The sequence below is a fragment of the Budorcas taxicolor genome, chromosome 1 (genome assembly GCF_023091745.1).
Source record: "Budorcas taxicolor isolate Tak-1 chromosome 1, Takin1.1, whole genome shotgun sequence".
Lineage (NCBI taxonomy): Eukaryota > Metazoa > Chordata > Mammalia > Artiodactyla > Bovidae > Budorcas > Budorcas taxicolor.
In genome coordinates, this window is record NC_068910.1 from 220,660,135 (window position 1) to 220,685,400 (window position 25,266).

Genomic DNA, 25,266 nt, shown 5'->3' on the forward strand with positions numbered 1-25,266 from the left:
TCTTTTTAATTGAGCTAGAAATCTTATAATAACATTAAATACTATTAATAAACAATATTAAGCTTTTAGCTTTTGAGTTTTATTTCATTATTGTGAATACTTTGCTTAAATTCTTTTTCTTATTTTTAAAAACCTCCCATACATCTACTTTTGTAATCACCTTAAATGTTTTTTGGAATAAAAATGATATCTAACTCTTATTGTTTACCATAAATCAGATATTTTTCTAAATGCTTTCCTTATTTTCATTTATTTAATCCTTTCAACAACCTTATGGTAAAAGCAATATTATCATCAGTGTTTTCAAAAGTTAAATGACATGTGCAAGTTCACAAAACGACTTCGTGGCAAGGCCAGGCCAGAAACCCAAGCTTTGTTTCCCTTGAGTTTGCCTCCTAATCTTTACATTTTCTCTGTGTTACAGTAAAAAAGAACATATCCACAATATCAGTTTAATTAAAAATGCAAATAGTGTCCATTTGTAAGCCACTGGAGAAAATATCACCTGGTCATTGATGAAAAATTACGTCAAAAAGTAGGGAAATAGAAAAGAAAACTGGAGAAACGAGGATGTATCTTTCCTGGGTTCGTTACTGAAGGAAAACTACCTTCACACAGTTGTTGACCTAGTTCCATCATCTCTTGCTCTCTGTAAATATCAGTTTTTAAATAAGTAAATTTATCCTGTAGTAATCCTCACCTGTAGAGAATTCTTATGTTAGCTTAACCCCTTCTGTTGAAGTTAAAGACCGTTTTATCACGCTTGGATCCGTGAAGATGGAAGGAAGCTAACTCTGATAGGCCTGCTATGAATAAAGCACTGTGCTCACCAATCACCCCATTAAATTTTCCCAGGAAGAGCTCTTAAAATGTGAAATGAATTAGTATTGCTTTATGTGCTTCAGGGCCATTAGAAACCATCTCACTCTTCTCTTCTGAATAAACTGTGTGTTCTTCGGCTTCCCACTTAGATTCTCCCTACTCCCAGCCCTTTAATCATATTTGCCATTTTCCTCTAAGCCCTCTTGAAGTTCATCCTACTCTTTCCCGTCTAGGACAGTACATACTACTGTGTATTATATCTCATTATACGGAGTTTAATGAAAAGATAGCTTTTAAGTGCCTGCCTTTTATGTATCCTACCCCATCAGTACGGTTGTTAAAAATAATTATGACTGTCATTCAAGCCATAAAACCGCCATGATCCTTGATATAAAGTCCGTGTTTCAATCTATATTCAGTCATTTATATCATCTTGTAATTGCAAAACCTGTAATAACTCCTTCCAGACTGAACCTCTGTCTTATAGCTTCCTATCATTTACTTCCCCAAGAATATATCAAATTTCAAGACACACAATCCCGTTTTTACTCACTCTCCTTTCCTGGCTTAGTGCAACCCGAAAGCTTTAACGATGAGTATTTCTGTTTACTTTACAACATGGCTTGCAAATAAAAATGTCAGAAGTTCTAGATGCTGAGTGACGTCTACATCAGGAAACCAGCAGATTAAAGGCACACATTTCCAAAACTTGACTAAAACAACTGGGAAGAGATTTTTTTTTTAAAGATATAAGCCCACAAGTCAAAGATAATAAGAAAATTGATATGTGAACTGATTTAATGGATCTGAGAAGCCTAAATCCTAACGAACAGTGGGAAAAGCCAAGAAGCAATGCAAATGCCACTGGAGGACCTTCCAGTGGTCCTTAAGAATAGAAAGCTTAAGAACAGATACGCCTGAAAGTGGCAATGATGAACACTGAGCTGTGGGGGCTCACAGAAAGATCGTTAGATAATGTGAAAGCATTTTCAAGAAGCAGCTGGACCCAGATTCCCCCCTTCTTATTCACAACCAGATGACTGCTCTCCTGGAAGCAAGTCTCAGTGGGATCAACATATGCGTGGGAAAGGAAGCAAGCAAGATGGAGCAGAAGACGTTAGGTCCTTGATCATCACAAAAAGACCTTCTGGCTGGGACGGCCTTTCGGAATCGCCCTGAGTCGGGTGAAGGGCGTGGACACTGACCAGTCACTGTAGCAAGCTGATCTCCACAAATAGCACATGCTCATTGCGAGGTGAGCCTTCTCAACCAAGGGCATACCCAGCAGCTGGGGAATCGCGTTTTTTTTTGAGAAGGGGAGTTTGGAGGGCACAGCACAGTCTGCACACCGACTATGAGCCCCCACACTCTGACCTTGCACACCACTGCTAGAGAGAAGTCCACGCACCCCAGAGAAAGACCCTGCGTGCCGAAACTAGACTCAACACGGCCAAATAAACATAAAGCATTTTTAACAAAGATCTAGTAAAATAGAAAACAGTATGATCAGTGCGTTAAAGGAGCATCTAGGACTGACTGTCCTGGAACTTTCTGCGATTATGGAAATATTGTATATTTTCACTGTCTAGTATGGTATCCACTAACTGTAGGTGGCTACTGAATACTTGAAATGTGGCTAGTGGGACTGAGGAATTGAATTTTTAAAATCTATTTAATTTCAATTAATTTAAATGCAGGTGTGAGAAATCACGTCTCTAATAGATTCAGGAGATTAAACCACTAGAATCAAAAGAGTACCCCAGCAAAAAAAAAAAAAAAAAAATAGAGAGAGGAAAAAAAATGAAACTAATTAGAAGGGGAAGAATAAATCAATAAACTAACACATATTCCTAAAACATGAATTTCCAGACTGTGAAATCTTTTTTTCGTTTGTTTGTTTCCAAAAAGGAAAAAACAGTAATATGCAAGGGATCAGGAATCAGAATGACTTTAGACTTCTCCAGAGGAAGGCTGGGAGCTAGAAAGCAGCAGAGCAGTGGCTTGTACTCGGGAGCCCTTCACTGTTGCGGGGATGCAAGATGGTGGGAGCCCATGGAAGCAGCCCAGAGGCTCCTCCAGGAGCGAAGCTGCAACTGCCGTCTGATCCAGCTTTCCCCACGACTGGACATTTATCCCAAAGAAAGAAGCACCTCCAGGAGATGCTAGCACAGCTGCACTCACTACCGTGCTGTTCATAATGGTCAAGATGTAGAAATAGATTAAATCTCAACTAATGGATTAAAAAATGAGGAATATACAGAGGGTCTCCGGCATTGCAGGCAGACCCTTTACCGCCTGAGTCACCAGGGGAGCCCGATGGGATATTATTAAGCCTTAAAAAGATGGGAATCCTGCAGTGTGTGCAACACGGTGAAGCTTGCATTATCGTGCTAAGTGAAGTCAGACAGGAAGACAAACTCTGCATGACTCCACTGATGTGAGGCCTCTAACATAGTCAAGCTCCTGGAAGCAACAGATAGAACTGCGGTCGTCCAGGGTAAGGGGAGGGGGAAGTGAGGAGTGCTAATCAGCACATACAAAATTTCACTTATGCAGGATGAGTAAGAGATCTGCTATGCAGCATTTCGCCTGGGGATAACAATACTGGATTGTATATTCTAAATTCTGTGAAGAAAGAAAATCTCATGTTTAGTGCTCTTACCGCACTAAAAAGTCTTTTTTTTTTTTAAATCTGGATGAGTATGACTTCAAATTATACCCAGCCAATTGCCAACAAAGTGAAGGGTAAATACATATATATATATATATACATTTTTTTCAGACATGGAAGGTCTCTAAAGGTTTACTTCTCTCCAATGTACCTTTTCTCAAGAATCTACTTGAGATTCTGGTGTGAAAAATTAAGGCAGGAAGCCGAGAAAAAAGAAGACATGAGTTTGGGAAAATTAAGATGTAATTCGAGAGGGTATATGGTATTTTCAGGATGACAGTCAAGTTCAGGAAGCCGTCCTGCCCAGATGAGAGGAGGCAGAGGGCTCTGGGAAAGGTTCTCAAGACGAGCTGGGATTCCAGTTGAGGCAATGAAAACTGCTGAGGAAAACTTTGCATAATTGTTGCATGAAACTAGGAAAAAACCTCAGGTAATTATTAACTCCAAAGAAAACAAAAACTTGTCTACTATATTTAAAGCTATTTATTGCACACCAGATGGCCCAGCTTTCACCATATTGTGAACCCTGATTTAACCAAAGGAACAATATAACTATGGATGTGGGTGCCTTGGGGATGTGAAATAATGGTGAATGAAATTCTCATCTATTAACAGTGAGAAAGGCAATGCAAAGAATGCTCAAACTACCGCACAATTGCGCTCATCTCACGTGCTAGTAAAGTGATGCTCAAATTTCTCCAAGCCAGGCCTCAGCAATACGTGAACCGTGAACTTCCAGATGTTCAAGCTGGTTTTAGAAAAGGCAGAGGAACCAGAGATCAAATTGCCAACATCCACTGGATCATCGAAAAAGCAAGAGAGTTCCAGAAAAACATCTACTTCTGCTTTATTGACTATGCCAAAGCCTTTGACTGTGTGGATCACAACAAACTGTGGAAAATTCTGAAAGAGATGGGAATACCAGACCACCTGACCTGCCTCTTGAGAAATCTGTATGCAGGTCAGGAAGCAACAGTTAGAACTGGACATGGAACAACAGACTGGTTCCAAATTGGGAAAGGAGTACATCAAGGCTGTATGTTGTCACCCTGCTTATTTAACTTTTATGCTAAGTACATCATGATAAATGTTGGCTGGAGGAAGCACAAGCTGAAATCAAGATTGCTGGGAGAAATATCAATAACCTCAAATATGCAGATGATACCACCCTTATGGCAGAAAGTGAAGAAGAACTGAATAGCCTCTTGATGAAAGTGAAAGAGGAGAGTGAAAAAGTTGACTTACAGCTCAACATTCAGAAAACAAAGATCATAGTATACAGTCCCATCACTTCATGGCAAATAGATGGGGAAACAGTGGAAAGAATGACAGGCTTTATTTTGGGAAGCTCCAAAATCACTGCAGATGGCGATTGCAGCCATGAAATTAAAAGACGCTTACTCCTTGGAAGGAAAGTTATGACCAACCTAGACAGCATATTAAAAAGCACAGACATTACTTTGCCAACATAGGTCCGTCTAGTCAAGGCTATGGTTTTTCCAGTGGTCATGTATGGATGTGAGAGTTGGACTGTGAAGAAAGCTGAGCGCTGAAGAATTGATGCTTTTGAACTGTGGTGTTGGAGAAGACCCTTCAGAGTCCCTTGGACTGCAGGAGATCCAACCAGTCCATCCTAAAGGAGATCAGCTGTGAGTGTTCATTGGAAAAACTGATGCTGAAGCTGAAGCTCCAATACTTTGGCCACATGATGGGAAGAGCTGACTCGCTGGAAAAAACCCTGATGCTGGGAAAGATTGAGGGCATGAAGAGAAGGGGGCAACAGAGGATGAGATGGCTGGATGGCATCACTGACTGGATGGACATGAGCTTGAGTAAGCTCATGGCCAATCAGAGCTGTATACTCTGATGCAGAATAGGTCCCAAGTCAGAGGCATGACCTCACCAGAGCCGAGGAGACATCCAGAAATGCAAGCATATGTACTTTCTGGCTAGATTTGAAACTGAGATGATACAAATTCTTAGAATCTTTTTGAGAATTGAGTTAACTCAGAGACTGGACCAAAATTCATTTCTCTCCTCTTTGGCCAGTTTGGGTGGGATTTTCAGTCAACTTCTGCAAAAAATCCTAATTGTGTAAGGTTGATATAGTTCTAAATTAAATGGTGAATTTTTAGAAGTAAAGACAGCTTTTCAAGCTCTTCTGCAGCGTTTTGCACTTAGATACCATACAACTGAGTGACTGAACTGAACTGAACTATATAATGTTAATGAACCCAGTTTGGAAATCACCTGAATCTATGCTAAACAAAAATTCTTGCTAAATGTACTGCAAAGTACATACAAGCTTAGGTTAATTTTACTGTGAATTAAACTTCTTATTTCTTTATTTGAAATCGTACATTCCAAAAATCCAAGTGCCTGTAGATAAATCTAGGGCATAAAAAGAGGTAAAGTACTTCTGTCTCTATTCCCTGCACATTTCCTTAATGCTTCTTTCCTCTTTTCAGAACATGAGGGCTATGTGACTGTTTTGCTATAGCAGATTCCATACTATGAAATAACATGTTTTAGTGGAAGGAGCACTGACTTGAAAATGGAAAGCTTGGCAAGTTCCAGAAGCTCAGGTAGAATTTTAATGCTCTCTCAAGCTTGGGCTTGCATTTCCTCACCCGTACTCTGAATATACAAGATTTTTATCACTTCAAATTCACCTTATTAAAAACGATGGGAGGTGTGATGATCTGACGTGTTTCTGACCCATTAGTCACTTCATAGAAATCCTTCTGATTTCATCAACAGCTAATCAGAGCTTCCAGTTATGTGAGTTTAGTAAATACTATTCTTGATAAGGTATAGGTTAGGAGACTATGATAGAAATGTGGCTTTTGTGAATATTATTAATATGATGGATAACCATGATTTCTCCTTGGTTTCATGCACTATTAGAATTAACTCTAAGGGGTTTATCCTTCACTGTGCATAGATCTGAAATCACGCAGAAACTGGCTAAGATGTTCCGCAAGCCCTTCCAGCCCCAGCTTCCTGGGAAAAGACACCAGGCCCTCACCTGGAACAAGCCCTGGGCACTTGGTCAAGATGGGCACCTCCTCTGATCCTAGATGTTTGCTCCTTGGGGCCTGGGTGAGTTCTCAGCCCCAAGTTTTCCTGAAGACCATTTTTCTTTAGAGCTGTCATTGGATGCTTGGGCCTCCTGAGGACGGCCTGGCCTGTGAGCTGTTCTGAAGCATCTCTGGTCTGGGAATGTGAGTGTCTGCCTTCCGCAGGGAATGCAAAAGTGCTTCACACCTTCGGCTGTAGGTCATGCTGAGGAGTTTGGCTTTTATGTTTCATTCAGTGGTGGGTACACCCTCTCAAGGCGTGCAGTCAGAAGGGAGTCTGGGACTACGTGTGGTTGTGTGAGGCTAGCATTTCTTTATTTCACAATTTTATCTGTGCCAGGCCAACCTGCTAACTCTGTGAGACAGTCAAAAGGCCCCAGGAGTTACAGGTTAGAGCCCCATCTGTGCCTCTAATGAGCAGTGTCACCATAGGCCAGGCACTTTTCCCCACCTAACTGCTGTTTCTTTAGCTACAGTATAGCATAATTATTCTAGGCAGTTCTTTACAGCTTCTTTTATTACAAGGATATGTAATTCCACACAGGAAGGCTTGTAGTGTGCTGGATCACAGAGCATCTTTACAGACTCCAACCTGAGGGCCCTATTTTCTGCATCCCCAGTCTGAACTCATCAGAGAAGGGAATACTCAGTGTGTTTCCACCAGCAGTTTCACCAGCAAAAGGAAAAAGAAAAAAAAAAGCTACTGTTCTGGCCTAAGTCCTTGAAGTTGGGCTGTACACTTTCTGATGCTTCCACAGATTCAGTTGGAAAAATCTAAATAGCTCTGTGCCTAAGTAATGAAGTGCTTAATGATGATGGTCCTCTGAAGCTTGCTAGGGTCCCTAGTTAACTTATGGTCCTATTTACAGAGGAGAAAGACAAAAATAGAAAAATATATATATATCCATGCTAAGTTTAGTGGGAATTTGCATTTCAATGTCAATTCTTAAATGGTTTGATTCTCATAAACACTACATTTATAGAGTGTTTGATATTATATAATGGTGAAATGAATAGAATTGGGAAATATTTGAACTTTAGTTGTACTTGGTGGTATGCTTTTTTCCCCCTTCAGTTCAGTTCAGTTCAGTCACTTAGTCGTGTCCAACTCTTTGTGACCCCATGAATCGCAGCACGCCAGGCCTCGCTGTCCATCACCAACTCCCAGAGTTGACTTAAACTCATGTCCATGGAGTCAGTGATGCCATCCAACCATCTTATCCTCCATCATCCCCTTCTCCTGCTGCCCTCAATCTTTCCCAGCATCAGAGTCTTTTCCAATGAGTCAGCCCTTTGCATGAGGTGGCCAAAGTACTGGAGTTTCAGCTTCAACATCAGTCCTTCCAATGAACACCCAGGACTGATCTCCTTTAGGATGGACTGGTTGGATCTCCTTGCAGTCCAAGGGACTCTCAAGAGTCTTCTCCAACAACACAGTTCAAAAGCATCAATTCTTCAGTGCTCAGCTTTCTTCACAGTCCAACTCTCACATCCATACATGACCACTGGAAAAACCATAGCCTTGACTAGATGGACCTTTGTTGGCAAAGTAATGTCTCTACTTTTTAATATGCTGTCTAGGTTGGTCATAACTTTCCTTCCAAGGAGTAAGCGTCTTTTAATTTCATGGCTGCAGTCACCATCTGCAGTGATTTTGGAGCCCCCCCCAAAAAAACTCTGACACTGTTTCCACTGTTTCCCCATCTATTTCCCATGAAGTGATGGGACCAGATGCCATGATCTTAGTTTTCTGAATGTTGAGCTTTTTTCTCCTTAAAACCCCCTCAACCTAGGATCAATTACATAAAGTTTAATTTTTAAAAGTTTTGTTAAAACAAAGAATATATAACAAACAAACACAAAAAATAAAGAAAACATTTTTAAATCTTATGGTACAGTACTCTGAAGGCTTCCCTAGAAAAGGAAATGGCAACTCACTCCAGTATTCTTGCCTGGGAAATCCTATGGACAGAGGAGCCTGGTGCGCTACGGTCCATGGGGTCACAAAAGATCCGGAGACGACTTAGTGACTCAACAGCAAAAATCAGGGCCTTGAAAAGTACAGTAATACAGTAGGATGGTGGCACAGAGGGGCAGGCATCCAGTGGACGGGCGAGAAGCATTATAAATCTATTACAGTGAAGCACCATCCAGTCGATTGTGTTAGTTGGGTACCCAGGCTTAGTGTGACTTACAAATTGGTAACATGATCTCAGAATAGAACTTGTTTGTACCTAGGGGCCTTGTAAAGACGGAGACTAAGGTAACACTGCCCTTTGGCTTCTCTTTCATCTTTTCCTGATGACTTGCTTTCTCCACTCCAGGACCCCAAATCTAGGCGCATCAGTTAGCCTTCACTGCATAACAAATGTCTCCTAAACTCGAAACCAGCAGCAGTGTATCACTTCTCCTGATTCTTTGGGCAGGCTTCCTTCCCTGGTGGCTCAGATGGTAAAGCCTGTGCCTGCAATGTGGGAGGCCTGGGTTCAGTCCCTGGGTCTGGAAGATCCCCTGGAGAAGGAAATGGCACCCCACTTCAGTATTCTTGCCTGGAAAATCCCATGGAGGGAGGAGGCTGGTAGGCTACAGTCCATGGGGTTGCAAGGAGTCAGACACGACTGAGCGACTTCACTTTCTTTCTTTCTTGCGGTTCTTCTGTTCCAAATCATATTGGCTGGAGTCACTCAGGTAGCTATTAACTTGCACATCAAATGGGGCTGGAAAATTCTAAAGGACTTCACACCTTTGGTGCCCTAATGAAGGAGGACGGATGACTGGAAGCTGTCTAGCTTTCCCTCTCTCTCCCTCTCTGTCTCCCTCGAGCTCCCTCTTTATCTATCTCTCTCTGTTATTCAGAAGTTGAGCCCTTGCTTATTTGCACAGAGGCTGCATCCAAAGAGGGAAAGTAGAAAAGCTTCATAAGTCACAGGACAAATTAAAAGGAAAGGAAACTGACCTTGTGTTTTGATAGGAAGAGGGGCATGTGTGGGTGAGAATGTGACCCAGCGCTCTCTGGAGAACTGTTCCGTCTCACCCCATCTCCCACCTCTCCTCCCGACTCCCTTGTCATATTTCCCTGTCAGGATCAGTACAATCAGGGGATTTTCAGTTTATAAATTGTAAGTCGTTGCCATCATTCTCTTTAACGCTGTGTGTTCAGTGGCAAACACGCGGGCTTTAGAGCCACGCAGAGCTGCACGCGATGCTGCGGCAGGTGCTACTGGTGGTGTGATGCAGAGCCAGGTACGTCAGCGACCCCACCTCGTCCAGGAGTAAAGGGGACAAAGCTTATCCGATCGGGTTAACGCAAGGTTTATATTAATGTAGTTTATCCACAGTGAATAGCTGAAATCCAATAGATGTGAGTTCCTGTATTTTTTCCCAGTTTATACCACTCTCTCCCGGTTTTTCTATTTGTTACTTTTATCTGGAAGAGAACATTTTTTTGAAACTTTCTAGACACTGCTTATAATAATCTAAGGCATCCGTCCTAAGCCCTCTGACAATGTCCCCCCAAAATGCTCCAAGCTTTGTAGAGCATTTTGAAGATCACTGTTTTCTTATGCTGATGACCTTTTCTTTCCTGAATGTATCACGCCACTGCTGCCTGTAAGCCCCAACTCATGTTTTTCTCTTGCCTTGTAATTCATCCTCATTGCCTGATTCTAGACCTACATGAAATCCTTTGTCTTCCAAAAGGTTGTGTTTCTGCTGCCTAATATTTACAGCCTGGTGTTTCAATCTAGGTTTATCAACTCTTTTCCCATTGATTTTACTCCCCATGATGATTTTGGGGGTCTTTTAAGGTACCTTGCTCCCAACTACTCACTCCAAATTACACGCACTATAATTACAGCTAAACCATTGGCACTCTTCAAAACAAACATGTTGACTTCAGTTCTTCTACAGAACACGCTAAACTTTAAAAACGTGTTTTAAGGGCCACATCCTCCGTGAGAGATTCCAGTTATTGCATTATTCAATGGCTTGATACATCCTCCGCAGGAGCGGTAGGGGGTGCAGTGCAGGGGAAGAACAGACAGAAACTAATAGCGCTGATTATGGACAGTTGACTGACTGCAGTTTTTGAGAGGACAGAGTTGAAGACAGCACATTATCTTGAGTGATTCATGCATTATTTTGTACAATTAGAATTTTCAGCAAAGAAAATCCTAACCACTGTGTGACTAGGCATTAAAAATAAATAAATGTGAACGAGAGAATTCTGTTTCTATCATAATACTTGATATATTTATAATAGTTAGGGACATTTTCCTTAGTGTGGTTGATAGATTTATTTATGTCCTGGATAAATATTGTCAGAACTATGTCCTAAAAGAGTAAATAATTAGAGATCAGCTCTTAACCAATCCAGAAACCCTTACCATTAGAGTTTTTGTGGCTAAACACCATTTGTCTGACTCTTCTGCTTTTAAAATCCTCTAACTCCAAAAGCAAAAGTCAGTTTATGTATTCTCCTTCTAGATCACTCCAACATTTTTCAAGAGTTAAAACTAAGTTTTTCAACATGATGCCAGTAAACTGAGAACAAAGTTTTCCTCCAATCTGTTTTCTTGTAACTGATGATACTCAACTGAAAGAAAGGGAGAAATGCGTGGTCCTCTGGCAAATTGGTGTGTTGTTTCTGATTTGCATACACACAGCTCTCTCATTAAAAGATAATTACCCCAGCCTTGGTCCAGTTATTTGAAGTAATTTCTGAAAGACAATTTCATGAATTCAAAGAATCAATCACTCATCAAAGCATTTTGTTTCTATAATATTTTCTGAAAATGTTTCTACCAGTATTGTTAAGAAACATAGACTAAAAAAAAATACAAATATTTCTCTTCATTTGCCTCTTCTCCTCCTCTATTATCTTCTTGGTGAATATTTTTTTCTAATTTTAAAATTTACATATTTTAATTTTCAAATATAGGCAGTGGTCACTTTTAAGATTCAAAATGGCTAGTGGCTTGGTACTGACTTAGATTATAATCACAAACATTTATGTCTTTTTAATATGCTTTAAAAATGTTTTGTTATGAAAATTTTTAATGCAGAAAAGAGTAGGAAACATATTACAATAAAATCCCATGCATTTGTAATCCAGCTGCAGCAATTTTCAACATTTAAAATAGATAAATATAAATTTGCTGTAACAAATGTCAAAGTGAATAACTCAGGTCACTTTGTAATTTGATTTATCTTCCAAGTTTTGAAAGAAATTTTATTGTTTTTCATGACAATTTAGGATAACCTTGGTCTTCACACCTAGACTCCATTGTAATTATTATATACTTTAAAAGTTCTCAGTTTATCTCAATGTCTTACTTTATTTCCTGCTGTTTCACTGCTTGGACTTCTCATACTTTTATTTTAGATATTTCTGCTTCTCAGGCCCAGGCGAAAACTACCTGATCTTGTAACAATCCTCCGGCATTATTCTAGTATCCTCTGACTCAACAAGGAGTCTATTCAAAGAAAATTGAGGTCCTGCCATTGAATTCTGGAACAATTCTCCTTTTGTCTCTTTACCAGTGCTTGGGTAAAGACTCCTCCCAGACGTTCCTCAGTTACTTAAATTCCTTACACAGAATAACTGAAGTGAATATATGGGCTATGTGGGTAAAGAAATCCAGCTACAGTTGGGAACTGACCTACCCCTTTCTCGGGACTAGATTTGAGTGACAGGGTTTTTAAACACTTAATAGTGTGTCTTTTAGAACAAAAGATTATCCAGTATACTTCTCTACTCGTACAATTTTTTCCTAGTTTGAAGAAAGTAGAATCAATTCTACTTTTTAAAAAGTTAACCTTTTCTTTTAAGTTGAAGTACAACTGATTTGCTATGTTGTGTTAGTTTCACATATATAGCAAAGGAAGGCAGTTTTCTGTGTATGTGTATATCTATGTATTTTTCCCAGATTCTTTTCCATTACAGGCAGATACTGAATGTGGTTCCCCGTGCTGTACGGCAGGTCCTTGCTGTTTATTTTATGTATAGTAGTATGTAAATGCTGACCCCAAACTCCTAATTTAGCTCTCCCCCTTGCCTCCTGCTGTCCCCTTTCGTATACTACTTTTTTATTTTGACTCAAGTTTCAGTTCAGTTCAGTCATTCAGTTGTGTCCGACTCTGCAACCCCATGAATCGCAGCACGCCAGGCCTCCCTGTCCATCACCATCTCCCAGAGTTCACTCAGACTCACATCCATCAAGTCGGTGATGCCATCCAGCCATCTCATCCTCAGTCGTCCCCTTCTCCTCCTGCCCCCAATCCCTCCCAGCATCAGAGTCTTTTCCAATGAGTCAGCTCTTCTCATGACATGGCCAAAGTACTGGAGTTTCAGCTTTAGCATCGTTCCTTCCAAAGAAATCCCAGGGCTGATCTCCTTTAGAATGGACTGGTTGGATCTCCTTGTAGTCCAAGGGACTCTCAAGAGTCTTCTCCAACACCACAGCTCAAAAGCATCAATTCTTCAGCACTCAGCCTTCTTCACAGTCCAACTCTCACATCCATACATGACCACAGGAAAAGCCATAGCCTTGACTAGACAGACTTTAGTCGGCAAAGTAATGTCTCTGCTTTTGAATATACTATCTAGGTTGGTCATAACTTTTCTTCCAAGGAGTAAAGTGAACACACTCAGTCATGTCTGACTCTTTGTGATCCCATGGACTAGTAGTCTATCAGGCTCCTCCCTCCATGGAATTCTCCAGGCAAGAGTACTGGAGTGGGTTGCCATTTCCTTCTCCAAGGGATCTTCCCGACCCAGGGATCGAATCCGGGTCTCCTGCATTCCAGGCAGATGTATACGTCTTTTAATTTCATGGCTGCACTCACCATCTGCAGTGATTTTGGAGCCCCAAAAAATAAAGTCTGACACTGTTTCCACTGTTTCCCCATCTATTTCCCATGAAGTGATGGGACCGGATGCCATGATATTTGTTTTCTGAATGTTGAGCTTTAAGCCAACTTTTTCACTCTCCTCTTTCACTCTCATCAAGAGGCTTTTTAGTTCCTCTTCACTTTCTGCCATAAGGGTGGTGTCATCTGCATATCTGAGGTTATTGATATTTCTCCCGGCAGTCTTGATTCCAGCTTGTGCTTCTTCCAGTCCAGCGTTTCTCATGATGTACTCTGCATAGAAGTTAAATAAGCAGGGTGACAATATACAGCCTTGATGTACTCCTTTTCCTATTTGGAACCAGTCTGTTGTTCCATGTCCAGTTCTAACTGTTGCTTCCTGACCTGCATACAGATTTCTCAAGAGGCAGGTCAGGTGGTCTGGCATTCCCATTTGTTTCAGAATTTTCCACAGTTGATTGTGATCCACACAGTCAAAGGCTTTGGCATAGCCAATAAAGCAGAAATTGATGTTTTTCTGGAATTCTCTTGCTTTTTGCATGATCCAGCAGGTATTGGCAATTTGATCTCTGGTTCCTCTGCCTTTTCTAAAACCAGCTTGAGCATCTGGAAGTTCATGGTTCACGTATTGCTTAAGCCTGGCTTGGAGAATTTTGAGCATTACTTTACTAGCATGTGAGATGAGTGCAATTGTGCAGTAGTTTGAGCATTATTTGACATTGCCTTTCTTTGGGATAGGAATGATAACTGACGTTTTCCAGTCCTGTGGCCACTGCTGAGTTTTCCAAATTTGCTGGCATATTGAGTGCAGCACTTTCACAGCATCATCTTTCAGGATTTGAAACAGCTCCACTGGAATTCCATCACCTCCACTAGCTTTGTTCGTAGTGATGCTTTCTAAGGCCCACTTGACTTCACATTCCAGGATGTCTGGCTCTAGATGAGTGATGACATCATCATGATTATCCGGGTCAGGAAGATCATTTTTGTACAGTTCTTCTGTGTATTCTTGCCACCTCTTCTTAATATCTTCTGCTTCTGTTAGGTCCATACCATTTTTGTCCTTTATCGAGCCCATCTTTGCATGAAATGTTCCCTTGGTAGCTCTAATTTTCTTGAAGAGATCTCTATTCTTTCCCATTCTGTTCTTTTCCTCTATTTCTTTGCATTGATCGCTGAAGAAGGCTTTCTTATCTCTTCTTGCTATTCTTTGGAACTCTGCATTCGGGTGCTTATATCTTTCCTTTTCTCCTTGGCTTTTCACTTCTCTTCTTTTCACAGCTGTTTGTAAGGCCTCCCCAGACAGCCATTTTGCTTTTTTGCATTTCTTTTCCATGGGGATGGTCTTGATCCCTGTCTCCTGTACAATGTCACGAACCTCATTCCATAGTTCATCAGGCACTATCTATCAGATCTAGGCCCTTAAATCTATTTCTCACTTCCACTGTATAATCATAAGGGATTTGATTTAGGTCATACCTGAATGGTCTAGCGATTTTCCCTGCTTTCTTCAATTTAAGTCTGAATTTGGCAATAAGGAGTTCATGATGTGAGCCACAGTCAGCTCCTGGTCTTGTTTTTGTTGACTGTATAGAGCTTCTCCATCTTTGGCTGCATGTTTATAAGTTTTCATTTCTCTGGGACAATAGCCCGGGAATATAACTGCTGGTTTGTATGGATAAGTCTATAGTTAGTTGTTGTTGTTGTTTTTCAAGAAACTGCCAAACTGTTTTCCAGGGTGAGCGTATCGCTTTACATTTCCACATGAGCACTATGGGAAACACTCAGGTGCTCCATTTCCTCACCAAGATTTGGTATTGCCACTGTTTCCCACTTCAGCTCCCCTGATTGGTGTGCAGTGATATCTAGTGACACTCACAGTTTACACTTCCTCAATCAGTAGTGATGCTGAAGATCTCTCCATGTGAGTATTTGCCATTCTGTATCAGCTTAAGTGAAATACGTTGTCATGTGTTTTGTTCATTTTTCAACTGGATTGCTAAGTTTTCTTATTGTTGAGTTTGGGGAGTTCCTTTTGTATTCTGGAGATGAATTTCTTGTTAGATAAGTGATTTGGAAATGTTTTCTCTCAGCCTGTAATTGTGATATAAATGTGCTAATTTTGAAATTTACATGTATTATTAAAATTGAGCAATAGCCACAGCAACTGTTTTGAATTCAGATTATTAAAAGATTTGAGGTTGAGGAGGACTGTTTTGCCAGTGGAATTATTTTAAATTACCAGCACATAGCAGTAATAAACAGCTGACCAAATGCAGTTGCATCGCATGTTTTTAAACATTTTCTATAGACAGCACTTCTCCCTGTCGCCTTCGTCTGGTTTGGATGCTCTCACTGCCCTGTCCTGGCACACCAACCCTCTGATGGATCCAGAGACTGGCAGCGTGTGAGACACTCTTAGAGGACCAAAGTCACAATAGACCATTGCAGAGCTCAGTATACGCAAAACCATAAAATACATATCCCCGAAGTCTGCTAACAGACTACCTAAACATGTCTTCCAGCCAGTAGATTCAAAATTGTAAGTCTAAGAATCTAGAAGTTATAAATTTGTGTCTTTTGGCAGATATTTTGCCCTTTGACCCTCTTCATACCTATAAATTAGTGATTATTATGTGTTAATTATATTTAAGATTAGTTACATGAAATGAAAAACATCTATTTCTGCTTTATTGACTATGACAAAGCCTTTGACTGTGTGGATCACAATCAACTGTGGAAAATTCTGAAACAAATGGGAATGCCAGACCACCTGACCTGCCTCTTGAGAAATCTGTATGCAGGTCAGGAAGCAACAGTTAGAACTGGACATGGAACAACAGACTGGTTCCAAATAGGAAAAGGAGTACATCAAGGCTGTATATTGTCACCCTGCTTATTTAACTTCTATGCAGAGTACATCATGAGAAACGCTGGACTGGAAGAAGCACAAGCTGGAATCAAGACTGCCGGGAGAAATATCAATAACCTCAGATATGCAGATGACACCACCCTTATGGCAGAAAGTGAAGAGGAACTAAAAAGCCTCTTGATGAGAGTGAAAGAGGAGAGTGAAAAAGTTGGCTTAAAGCTCAACATTCAGAAAACAAATATCATGGCATCCGGTCCCATCACTTCATGGGAAATAGATGGGGAAACAGTGGAAACAGTGTCAGACTTTATTTTTTGGGGCTCCAAAATCACTGCAGATGGTGAGTGCAGCCATGAAATTAAAAGACGTTTACTCCTTGGAAGAAAAGTTATGACCAACCTAGACAGCATATTCAAAAGCAGAGACATTACTTTGCTGACTAAGGTCCGTCTAGTCAAGGCTATGGTTTTTCCTGTGGTCATGTATGGATGTGAGAGTTGGACTGTGAAGAAGGCTGAGCGCCGAAGAATCGATGCTTGTGAACTGTGGTGTTGGAGAAGACTCTTGAGAGTCCCCTGAGCTGCAAGGAGATCCAACCTGTCCATTCTGAAGAAGATCAGCCCTGGGATTTCTTTGGAAGGAATGATGCTAAAGCTGAAAGTCCAGTACTTTGGCCACCTCATGCGAAGAGTTGACTCATTGGAAAAGACCCTGATGCTGGGAGGGATTGGGGGCAGGAGGAGAAAGGGACGACTGAGGATGAGATGGCTGGATGGCATCATGGACTCGATGGAAGTGAGTCGGAGAAACTCCGGGAGATGGTGATGGACAGGGAGGCCTGGCGTGCTGCGATTCATGGGTTCACAAAGGTCAGACACGACTGAGCAACTGAACTGAACTGACTGATATGAAATGAGGTCAGTGATGTGAAGAAACTAAAAGAAAGCCTAGAACAAAATCAAAAAAGAAATTCACCAAAAATGTTAAGTTATTGCTGGGAGGTGGTGTTATGAAAGAGAGTCATTCCCTGCTTTATATTGTTACATTTCTAAATTTTGTAAAATATACATGTACCATTTTTTAATATTCAAGGAATAATTGTGTATATGTTATGTGATTACAATTGAGTTAGTAAAAAAATGCAGAAAAAATTTGGAAGGAAATGCATGAAATCACTGATACTGAAAACAACCAGGCATGCTTATTATTTTTTAAATTTTTCTGTATTTTCAACACTTTTCATAACGGGTTTACACTGACTTCATTTTCCATTTTAGAGGGGAAATTCTGTCTTGCCCCCTCTCCAAAATAAGAATAAATTGCAAAAACTGTGAAGTTTCTAATGTCGTCTCATTAAATGAGTTTTCCCTTGATTACTGATTGATATTTTCTATCAAGCTAAAGATTCCTTTCTTCTATTGCTTGCTTATTAGAATTTATTTTTAAAAAGGAAGCATGTTCACGTCTCTACAAATGACCCAGTTTCGCTCCTGTTCATGACCTAGTGATGCTCCGCTACAAACATGCACTGTGTCTTCTTTCCGTTCATCTGCTGATGGACAGCTGTGTGGGCCCCATGCCCTGGCTGTTGTGGACAGCGCCACAGTGAACGCCGGGCTGAATGTATCCTCTTGAATTAAGGCTTTCTCAGGGTATATGCCCAGGGGTGGGGTGGCTGGGTCATTTGGTAGTTCTAGCTTTATTTTTTTTTTAACGTAAATTGGGTTATTTTAATTTGTTTTAATTGGAGGGAAATTACTTTACAGTGTCATGTTGGTCTCTGCTGTGCATGTGAGCTAAGTCGCTCCAGTTGTGTCTGACTCTCTGCAGCCCCATGCAGCCCGCCAGGCACCTCTGTCCATGGGGCTCTCCAAGCAAGAGCACTGGAGTGAGTTGCCATGTCCTCCTGCCGGGGATCCTCCCGACCCAGGGATCGAACCCACGCCTCTTAGGTCTCCTTCATTGGCAGAAAGGTCTTTACCACTAGCGCCTCCTGGGAAGCCCGATTTCTGCTGTACGACTGTGCAAATCAGCCATAATTTCACACATATCACCTCCTGGTTTTAGTTTTTAAAGAAACCTCTACATTGCGCTCCATAGTAGCTGTTTCAACTTACATTCCCACCAACAGGGTAAGAGGGCTCCTTTGCTCCACACGCTCTCCAGCATTTATTGTTGGCAGATTTTTTTTATATATATTGAGTTATATTTAAAAAAACATTTACTGAGATATTAACACGGATTTTCTTCTTTATAAATCTACTAAATTATATAATGATTTCCTAAAATGAAGCCATCTTTGGCATGAATCCCAAATAAGCATGGTGTGTTTTCTCTTAATACACTTCTATATTCAGTTTACTAATGTGCTGTTTAGGAGTTTGCATGCATATTCTATGTGGTATATGGTTATCTTTTCGTATTATACTCACCTAGTTTTGGTATCACAGTTTTCTGGGCTTGTAGATTGAATTCAGAAATTTTCAGACTTCTTTGTTCTCTGAAGCTTTAAAAGAATTTTTTATTCCTTTTGCGCTTGATGACATTGACCTTTAAAACCACCTGGTTAGCAGGGGTGATAAGCAGTATGGAGGAGAAGGCCACTTTATCTACTTGTCCCACAGCTGTTGATCTAGTCAAGGCTTTTACCACTTTGGGGACATATTTTGGTAATTAACTACCCACCCCAAAGTTTTCATTTACTCTAGAAAACTATTTGATAGATTTTTGTACAAAGGAATCTCATCACTTTAAAAGTCTTCTAAATTTATGGTCCTTTTAAAACTCTTTAACACTGTTGGTGTTGTCTCTATCTTGCCCTGGAACACAACTGCCAAAAGGGTTTAATTCTTTTATCTTCTTTTGCTTTTATTGATCATACATTTTCTGAACGTGTGTGTGTGTGTGTGTGTGTGTGTGTGTGTGATCTTAATTCCCCACCTGGAGATTGAACCTGGGCCCACAACAGTGGAAACGCCGAGTCCTCACCACTGGACTCTCAAGGGTTTCCCTACCTTTGCTTTCTGCTTCTGTAGCTCTTTCCTGTGTGTCCTTCTAGCTTACCCTGACTTGGTTTTCCCTTGCAGTCATAGCTGTGGAAGTGACCGTACAGGCTTACTCTGTGTCTGGGAGGCTCTTGCACGTCCAGCTGTGAACTGCAGGGCACAGGACTCTTGCGTGTGAACCACAGGGCACGTGGCTGCCTGGCTGGAGACTGTGTCCCCAGTCTTGTCTACAGCTCAGTGCGGCTGACACGGTGTGAGGAAAAGCACTACCTTCCAGGTTCTGCTTCTCCTTTTCTTCCCGTTCTCTGTGTCTCAGCCCTCCAGGACTTCTTTGAGTTTTTCCCAGTCAGCAAGCTCCTTTCTGGCCAAGACTCTCATCTGCTTTACTTGCTCTCAGAGATGTTCTGCCCTCTGCCTCCCCCATCTTATCAGCAACTCTTCCACCTTTGGATTTTAACCCTGAGTCATTCAGCAACTGATGGGTCACCCCCAGTCCCACCCCTAACGGAAGAATCTGTTCAGATCTCACTGTTAAAGCATCCATCACTACTTTAGTCTTGTGTTGTGAGATATTTTTACATTCAAAATATATACCTTATATAACTTTAAAATATTATTTTTAAAAAACCCATACACTCCAAATCCAGTTTACAAAATAGAATTTCACTATTTCCATTTAGTGAGCCGCACGGGGACCCAGCTGAAGACCCTGCTTTCCAGCCTCTTGGCAGTCTGCCCTGTGCATGGGACCATGGGTGGCTTTGCGGTGAACACGTTTCCCCTGGGTGATATGTTCCTTCCTTACACATGTGTCTTCTCAGTCACTCAGTCATGTCTGGCTTTGGGACCCCATGGACTATAGCCCTCCAGGCTCCTCTGCCCGTGGAATTTCCCAGGATTTCCAGAATTTTCCAGAGAAAGTTTGACTATGCAGGACATAAAGTCTGGGTTAAACCCCAAAATTAATATATTGATAAGCCTGACAACATAAAATTGTAAATTTTTATGCTACATAAATATAAAATCCGAGGTGAAGGAACAAAATGGAAGCAATGTCAGCAGCATATGTGACAAGAAAATGGTGACTAAAACACAAAAGCTCTTAAAAATAGACAGAAAAGAGCCAAGCTAACTTCGAAACTGGCACAGATAACTTGAAGAGATTTCATAAAAATAAATGCAAATGGACAATAAACATATATCTGCAGCTTATTCACCTTCATCATTTTAAAAATGCCGCTCCAAACAGCTTCACACATTTCTTGACTGTTCCCAAGAATACTCCAGCGCTGCACCATCTCCTCTCCAGGGGTATCCCCGACCCTGCGCCTGAACCTGGGTCTCCTGCGTCTCCTAATTGGCAGGCAGACTCTATACCACTAGCTCCGCCAGGGAGGCGATCGTGCATGTTTGTGAATACTATAGAAACGTTGCCATGCTCTCAGTCCTCGTCTGCTTGCTGCTTTTGTACCTGACATTACGATTGTGAGATACTCCTGTGCTAACAGGCAGGCACTATTTCCTTCATGTTCCATTTATCCAAAGTCTAGTTTAATGGAATCTTAACATCCTATGTCGTGACTGTATCAGCGTTTATGCATTTTTCTGTTTATGGACATTTGGCTTATTTCTACACAAACACACGTGTGTATTTCATATGCATATTTCATGTGTTTGTATGTACATGACAGTTACAGACATGGCTGACAGGACTGTTTTGTGTGTATGAAGTGGAACTGAACGTGTTAGTCATTCAGTCACGTCCGCCTCTTTGCGATCCCATGGACGGTAGCCCGCTGGGTTCCTCTGTCCATGGAATTCTCCAGGTAAGAGCACTGGAGTGGGTAGCTAATCCCACTATATATGGATGCAGGGCTTCCCAGATGGTGCTAGTGGTGAAGAACAGGCCTGCCAGTGCAGGAGACATAAGAGACGCAGGCTCAGTCCCTGGGTCAGGAAGACCCCCTGGAGAAGGTCACGGCAGCCCACTCCAGTGTTCTTGCCTGGAGAATCCCGTGGACAGGCTACAGTCCATACGGCCACAAAGAGTTGGACACAACGGAAGCGATTTCACACACACACACACCCCCACACACACACACACATATTTTTTAATGAGTTGTTTCCTACTCTGTTTATGATGTTTTTTCATTCAGGAGCTACCAATCCGGAAATTCAATCCTTTGCTTGGGAGATTTTAGATCACCTATGTGGAATGATCTTTCAATCCCAGTCTTGAAGACACTTAAATTGTGAACAAAACTTTTCAAGGAAACCTTTTTTCTTTCTTCTGCTTAGAGCCAACATCAAGACATATTTCTCTGACATTTCCCTTTGAGGGGTTCTCTTTTAGGACTATAAAATCACTTTTGTTTGATTTGGGAAATCTCACCAATAATTAAACGTCTCCACGGAGCTGGGACTTGGCTTGCTGGCTGTCACAGACCTCTCATCTGGCCCACTTTGTAGTCAGCGCTGTAACCACACTGGTGGCGCGATGCCACCTGAGGGTGTACAAGGAGCCCACTGCGTTTCCGAGCGCGTTCCTATAGATGTCACCGTGAAACTCGGGCCGGCATCCAGTTTAAGTATACTTAAAGTTACACCCTGATGAATTAATAATCACATTTTCAGATGCAGTTTATGAGAGTTCTATGCAGATCAAAAAAGAAATGAACACATGAAAACGCAATCTTAACTTTTAGTAGTACAATGAAATGGGCTTTGTTCACTGGCGTTTTGAAAAGAAGGGAACCCCTTTTGATCTTCTGCATCGTGTTTTGTTAATCTGTTCTCATTGATTCATGACTACAGTGATACATCATTTCATTTGAATATACCCTCAAAGTTTGAAGCAAAAAAATCAGCAATGAAAAAACATGTAACATCAGATTAGACTTTTGCAATGAATAAAACATCTTATTTTCCAGTCATTGAAAGCATCCCAGTGTGGCCTGAGAACGGGAGGTCATTAAAGGCCTTGAAATGCCTAGAGATCAGAGTCAGAGGGGCTGTGACTATGGCACACGTTCACTGTGGGCCACTTCACACTGACCAGCACTTGAATATGGGCTTAATTCACTGACGGACCCGGGCTGCATGTGGAAGTAGAGACTTCAGACCAATCTGGCTTCACAGACTGGCCCATCCCTGAGTAGCCGTGTGGTCACCATCAGCCTTCCAGTACTCTCCTCTGTGAATGGAGGATAATAATGCTTATCTCACTGAGGATGAGAATTAATTGAAATTTATTTATACCGAGGCTCTAGAATAAGCCCTGGCACGTGGGCCATCAATAATAGTTAGATGACTTCCTCAGTGTAGCAATGAAACCAAGTCATTTTTTTTCCCAAATAAGTTTTATGAAGAGAAATCAGACAGCCTTCCAAGCACTACAGAGATTTGATGATGAAGCTTAGAAAAATACGTTTTCAGTTTTTACATTTTATAATTATTCTCAGTTCAGTTCAGTCGCTCAGTCGTGTCTGACTCTTTGCAACCCCATGGACTGCAGCACGCCAGGCCTCCCTGTCCATCACAAACTCCTGTAGTTCACTCAAACTCATGTTCATCGAGTCGGTGATGCCATCCAACCATCTCATCCTCTGTCGTCCCCGTATCCTGCCCTCAATCTTTCCCAGCATCTGGGTCTTTTCCAATGAGTCAGTTCTTCGCATCAGGTGGCCAAAGTATTGGAGCTTCAGCTTCAACATCAGTCCTTCCGATGAATATTCAGGACTGATTTCCTTTTATGGACTGGTTGGATCTCCTTGCAGTCCAGGGACTCTCAAGAGTCTTCTCCAACAACACAGTTCAAAAGCATCAATTCTTTGGCATTCAGATTTTTTTATGGTTCAACTCTCACATCCATACATGACTACTGGAAAAACCATAGCTATGACAATTATTGTCATATATATACAATTTATATAGCATGAAATTGTATCTTCAACAACTGACCAAATAAAGACTAAATGTTTCTTTAAGTCATACAATCAACTTTTTATTTCTCTTGAGAAGTAGACTTTTGGAAAGAAAATAAAATAGCTGGATACTTACCTAATTTTACTAAAATAGAATCCAATTGAATTCAAGATTTAAATGTTAAAATTTTTAAAAAGACAAACATGTTGGAAGAAAGCAGGCATAATTTTTTTTTAATAATTTTTGTTTCCTTTTTTAATTTTTGAGTGAAGACAGTTTGACTATGCAGGACATAAAGCCTAGACACCACAAATTCATATATTGATAAGCCTGACAACATAAAATTGTGAAATTTTTATACTGCATAAATAAAAGCCAAGGTTAAGTAACAAAATGGGAGCATTGTCAGCAGCATATGTGACAAGAAAATGGTGACTAAGATACAAATGCTCTTAAAAATAGATAGAAAAGAGCCAGGTTAATTTCAAAACTGGCAAAAATAATGTGAAGAGACTTCATAAAAATAAATGCAAATGGACAATAAATATATACCTGAAACTTATTCATGTTCATCATTTTAAAAATGCAAGTCCAAACAATTTTATGGCATTTTCAGCTATCAAAATATCAGGCTGCTGCTGTGGCTGCTGCTAAGTCACTTCAGTTGTGTCCGACTCTGTGTGACCCCATAGACGGCAGCCCACCAGGCTCCCCCGTCCCTGGGATTCTCCAGGCAAGAATGCTGGAGTGGGTTAACATTTCCTTCTCCAATGCATGAAAGTGAAAAGTGAAAGGGAAGTCGCTCAGTCATGTCTGACTCTTCGCGACCCCATGGACCGCAGCCTACCAGGCTCCTCTGTCCATGGGGTTTTCCAGGCAAGAGTACTGGAATGGGGTGCCATCGCCTTCTCCACAAAATATCAGGCAACAGTTATTTTATATATTTCATAATTTTGATGTGTGTGGTGAAGCAGACACATCCACTCAGCATTGCTGGGAGTATAAGTTGCTGGAATTAAATTTGGAATATGCATACCAAAATTTAAAATCTGCAGAGCCACTGTTAGCAATTTATTTACTGAATACCTTGGCACATCAATGCACAGTGCTATGCATATAAGAATTTTCTTTGCACATTATCTACACAGATTTTTTTTTAATGCTGGATAAATCTACATGTTCATGATAGGGAAATAATAAAGAAAATAACACTAATTATATCTTTATCATGGCACACTTTTAGCTCTAGAAAAGAATGACAAACTCTAACGTGCACATTAGAAATGATTTACATTATTTTGATGGGGAAAAGTAATATGCAAATAGTTTTATTGTAAATTTCCATTTATGCAAGAATAGATATGAATGTGGTGATATAGCACACAATTGGATATTTTTCTGGGAAAAAAAATGAGAAAAAAAGTTGAAAGTCAAATTAGGGATAGCAATGTGAAACAGCAGGCAGGAAGGGGCAGGGCTTTTTATTTAGTGCTTTCCTGAACTATTTGACAGTTTCTCTGTGCTCTCGTATGTTTTGCTTTCGTTGAAACAATGATGTTAGCATGAAGATAAAAATATATAAATTGTAAAGAACTAAAATTAAACGTCATTAGAAGTCAGCAGATAATTTGGGGTGTTGAAAAACATGTACTGTGTGCTCTTGAGAAGGAACTGACAAAATGACATTCTTGGGGTCAAATGATACATTCATTGGTGCTTAATGAGTTTTATTTCCCCCAGACAAAGCCAAAGGACGATCAAAAGCTGGAACCCACTTTGATTCAGCCAGGAGACGAAGCAGAGCGGTGCTTTATCACATCTCTGGCCACCTGCAAAGAAGAGAAAAGAACAAACTGAAAATAAACAATGTAGGTGGTATGTGTGTACACTGTGGATGTGAGATCTTCCCTTGGTGGCAATGTTTGATTCACTAAAGAAAGGTTCCAATTACTCATTTATTGACTTGCCTAGATTTTTTCCACTTTGACTTGCACTTTCCTATAAAGAACAAACTGGGAAAGG

The 25,266-nt window shown here is 40.8% G+C and overlaps 1 protein-coding gene across 1 annotated transcript in view; it reads left to right on the forward strand.

The window, feature by feature from the left end:
• KCNH8 (potassium voltage-gated channel subfamily H member 8) overlaps positions 1-25,266 on the forward strand; it is a 476,768-nt gene that overhangs the window by 234,644 nt on the left and 216,858 nt on the right. Inside the window, exon 4 of the mRNA XM_052642660.1 lies at positions 24,985-25,112. Coding sequence (XP_052498620.1) covers positions 24,985-25,112 — 128 coding nt within the window. The remainder of the gene's footprint in view (positions 1-24,984; positions 25,113-25,266) is intronic.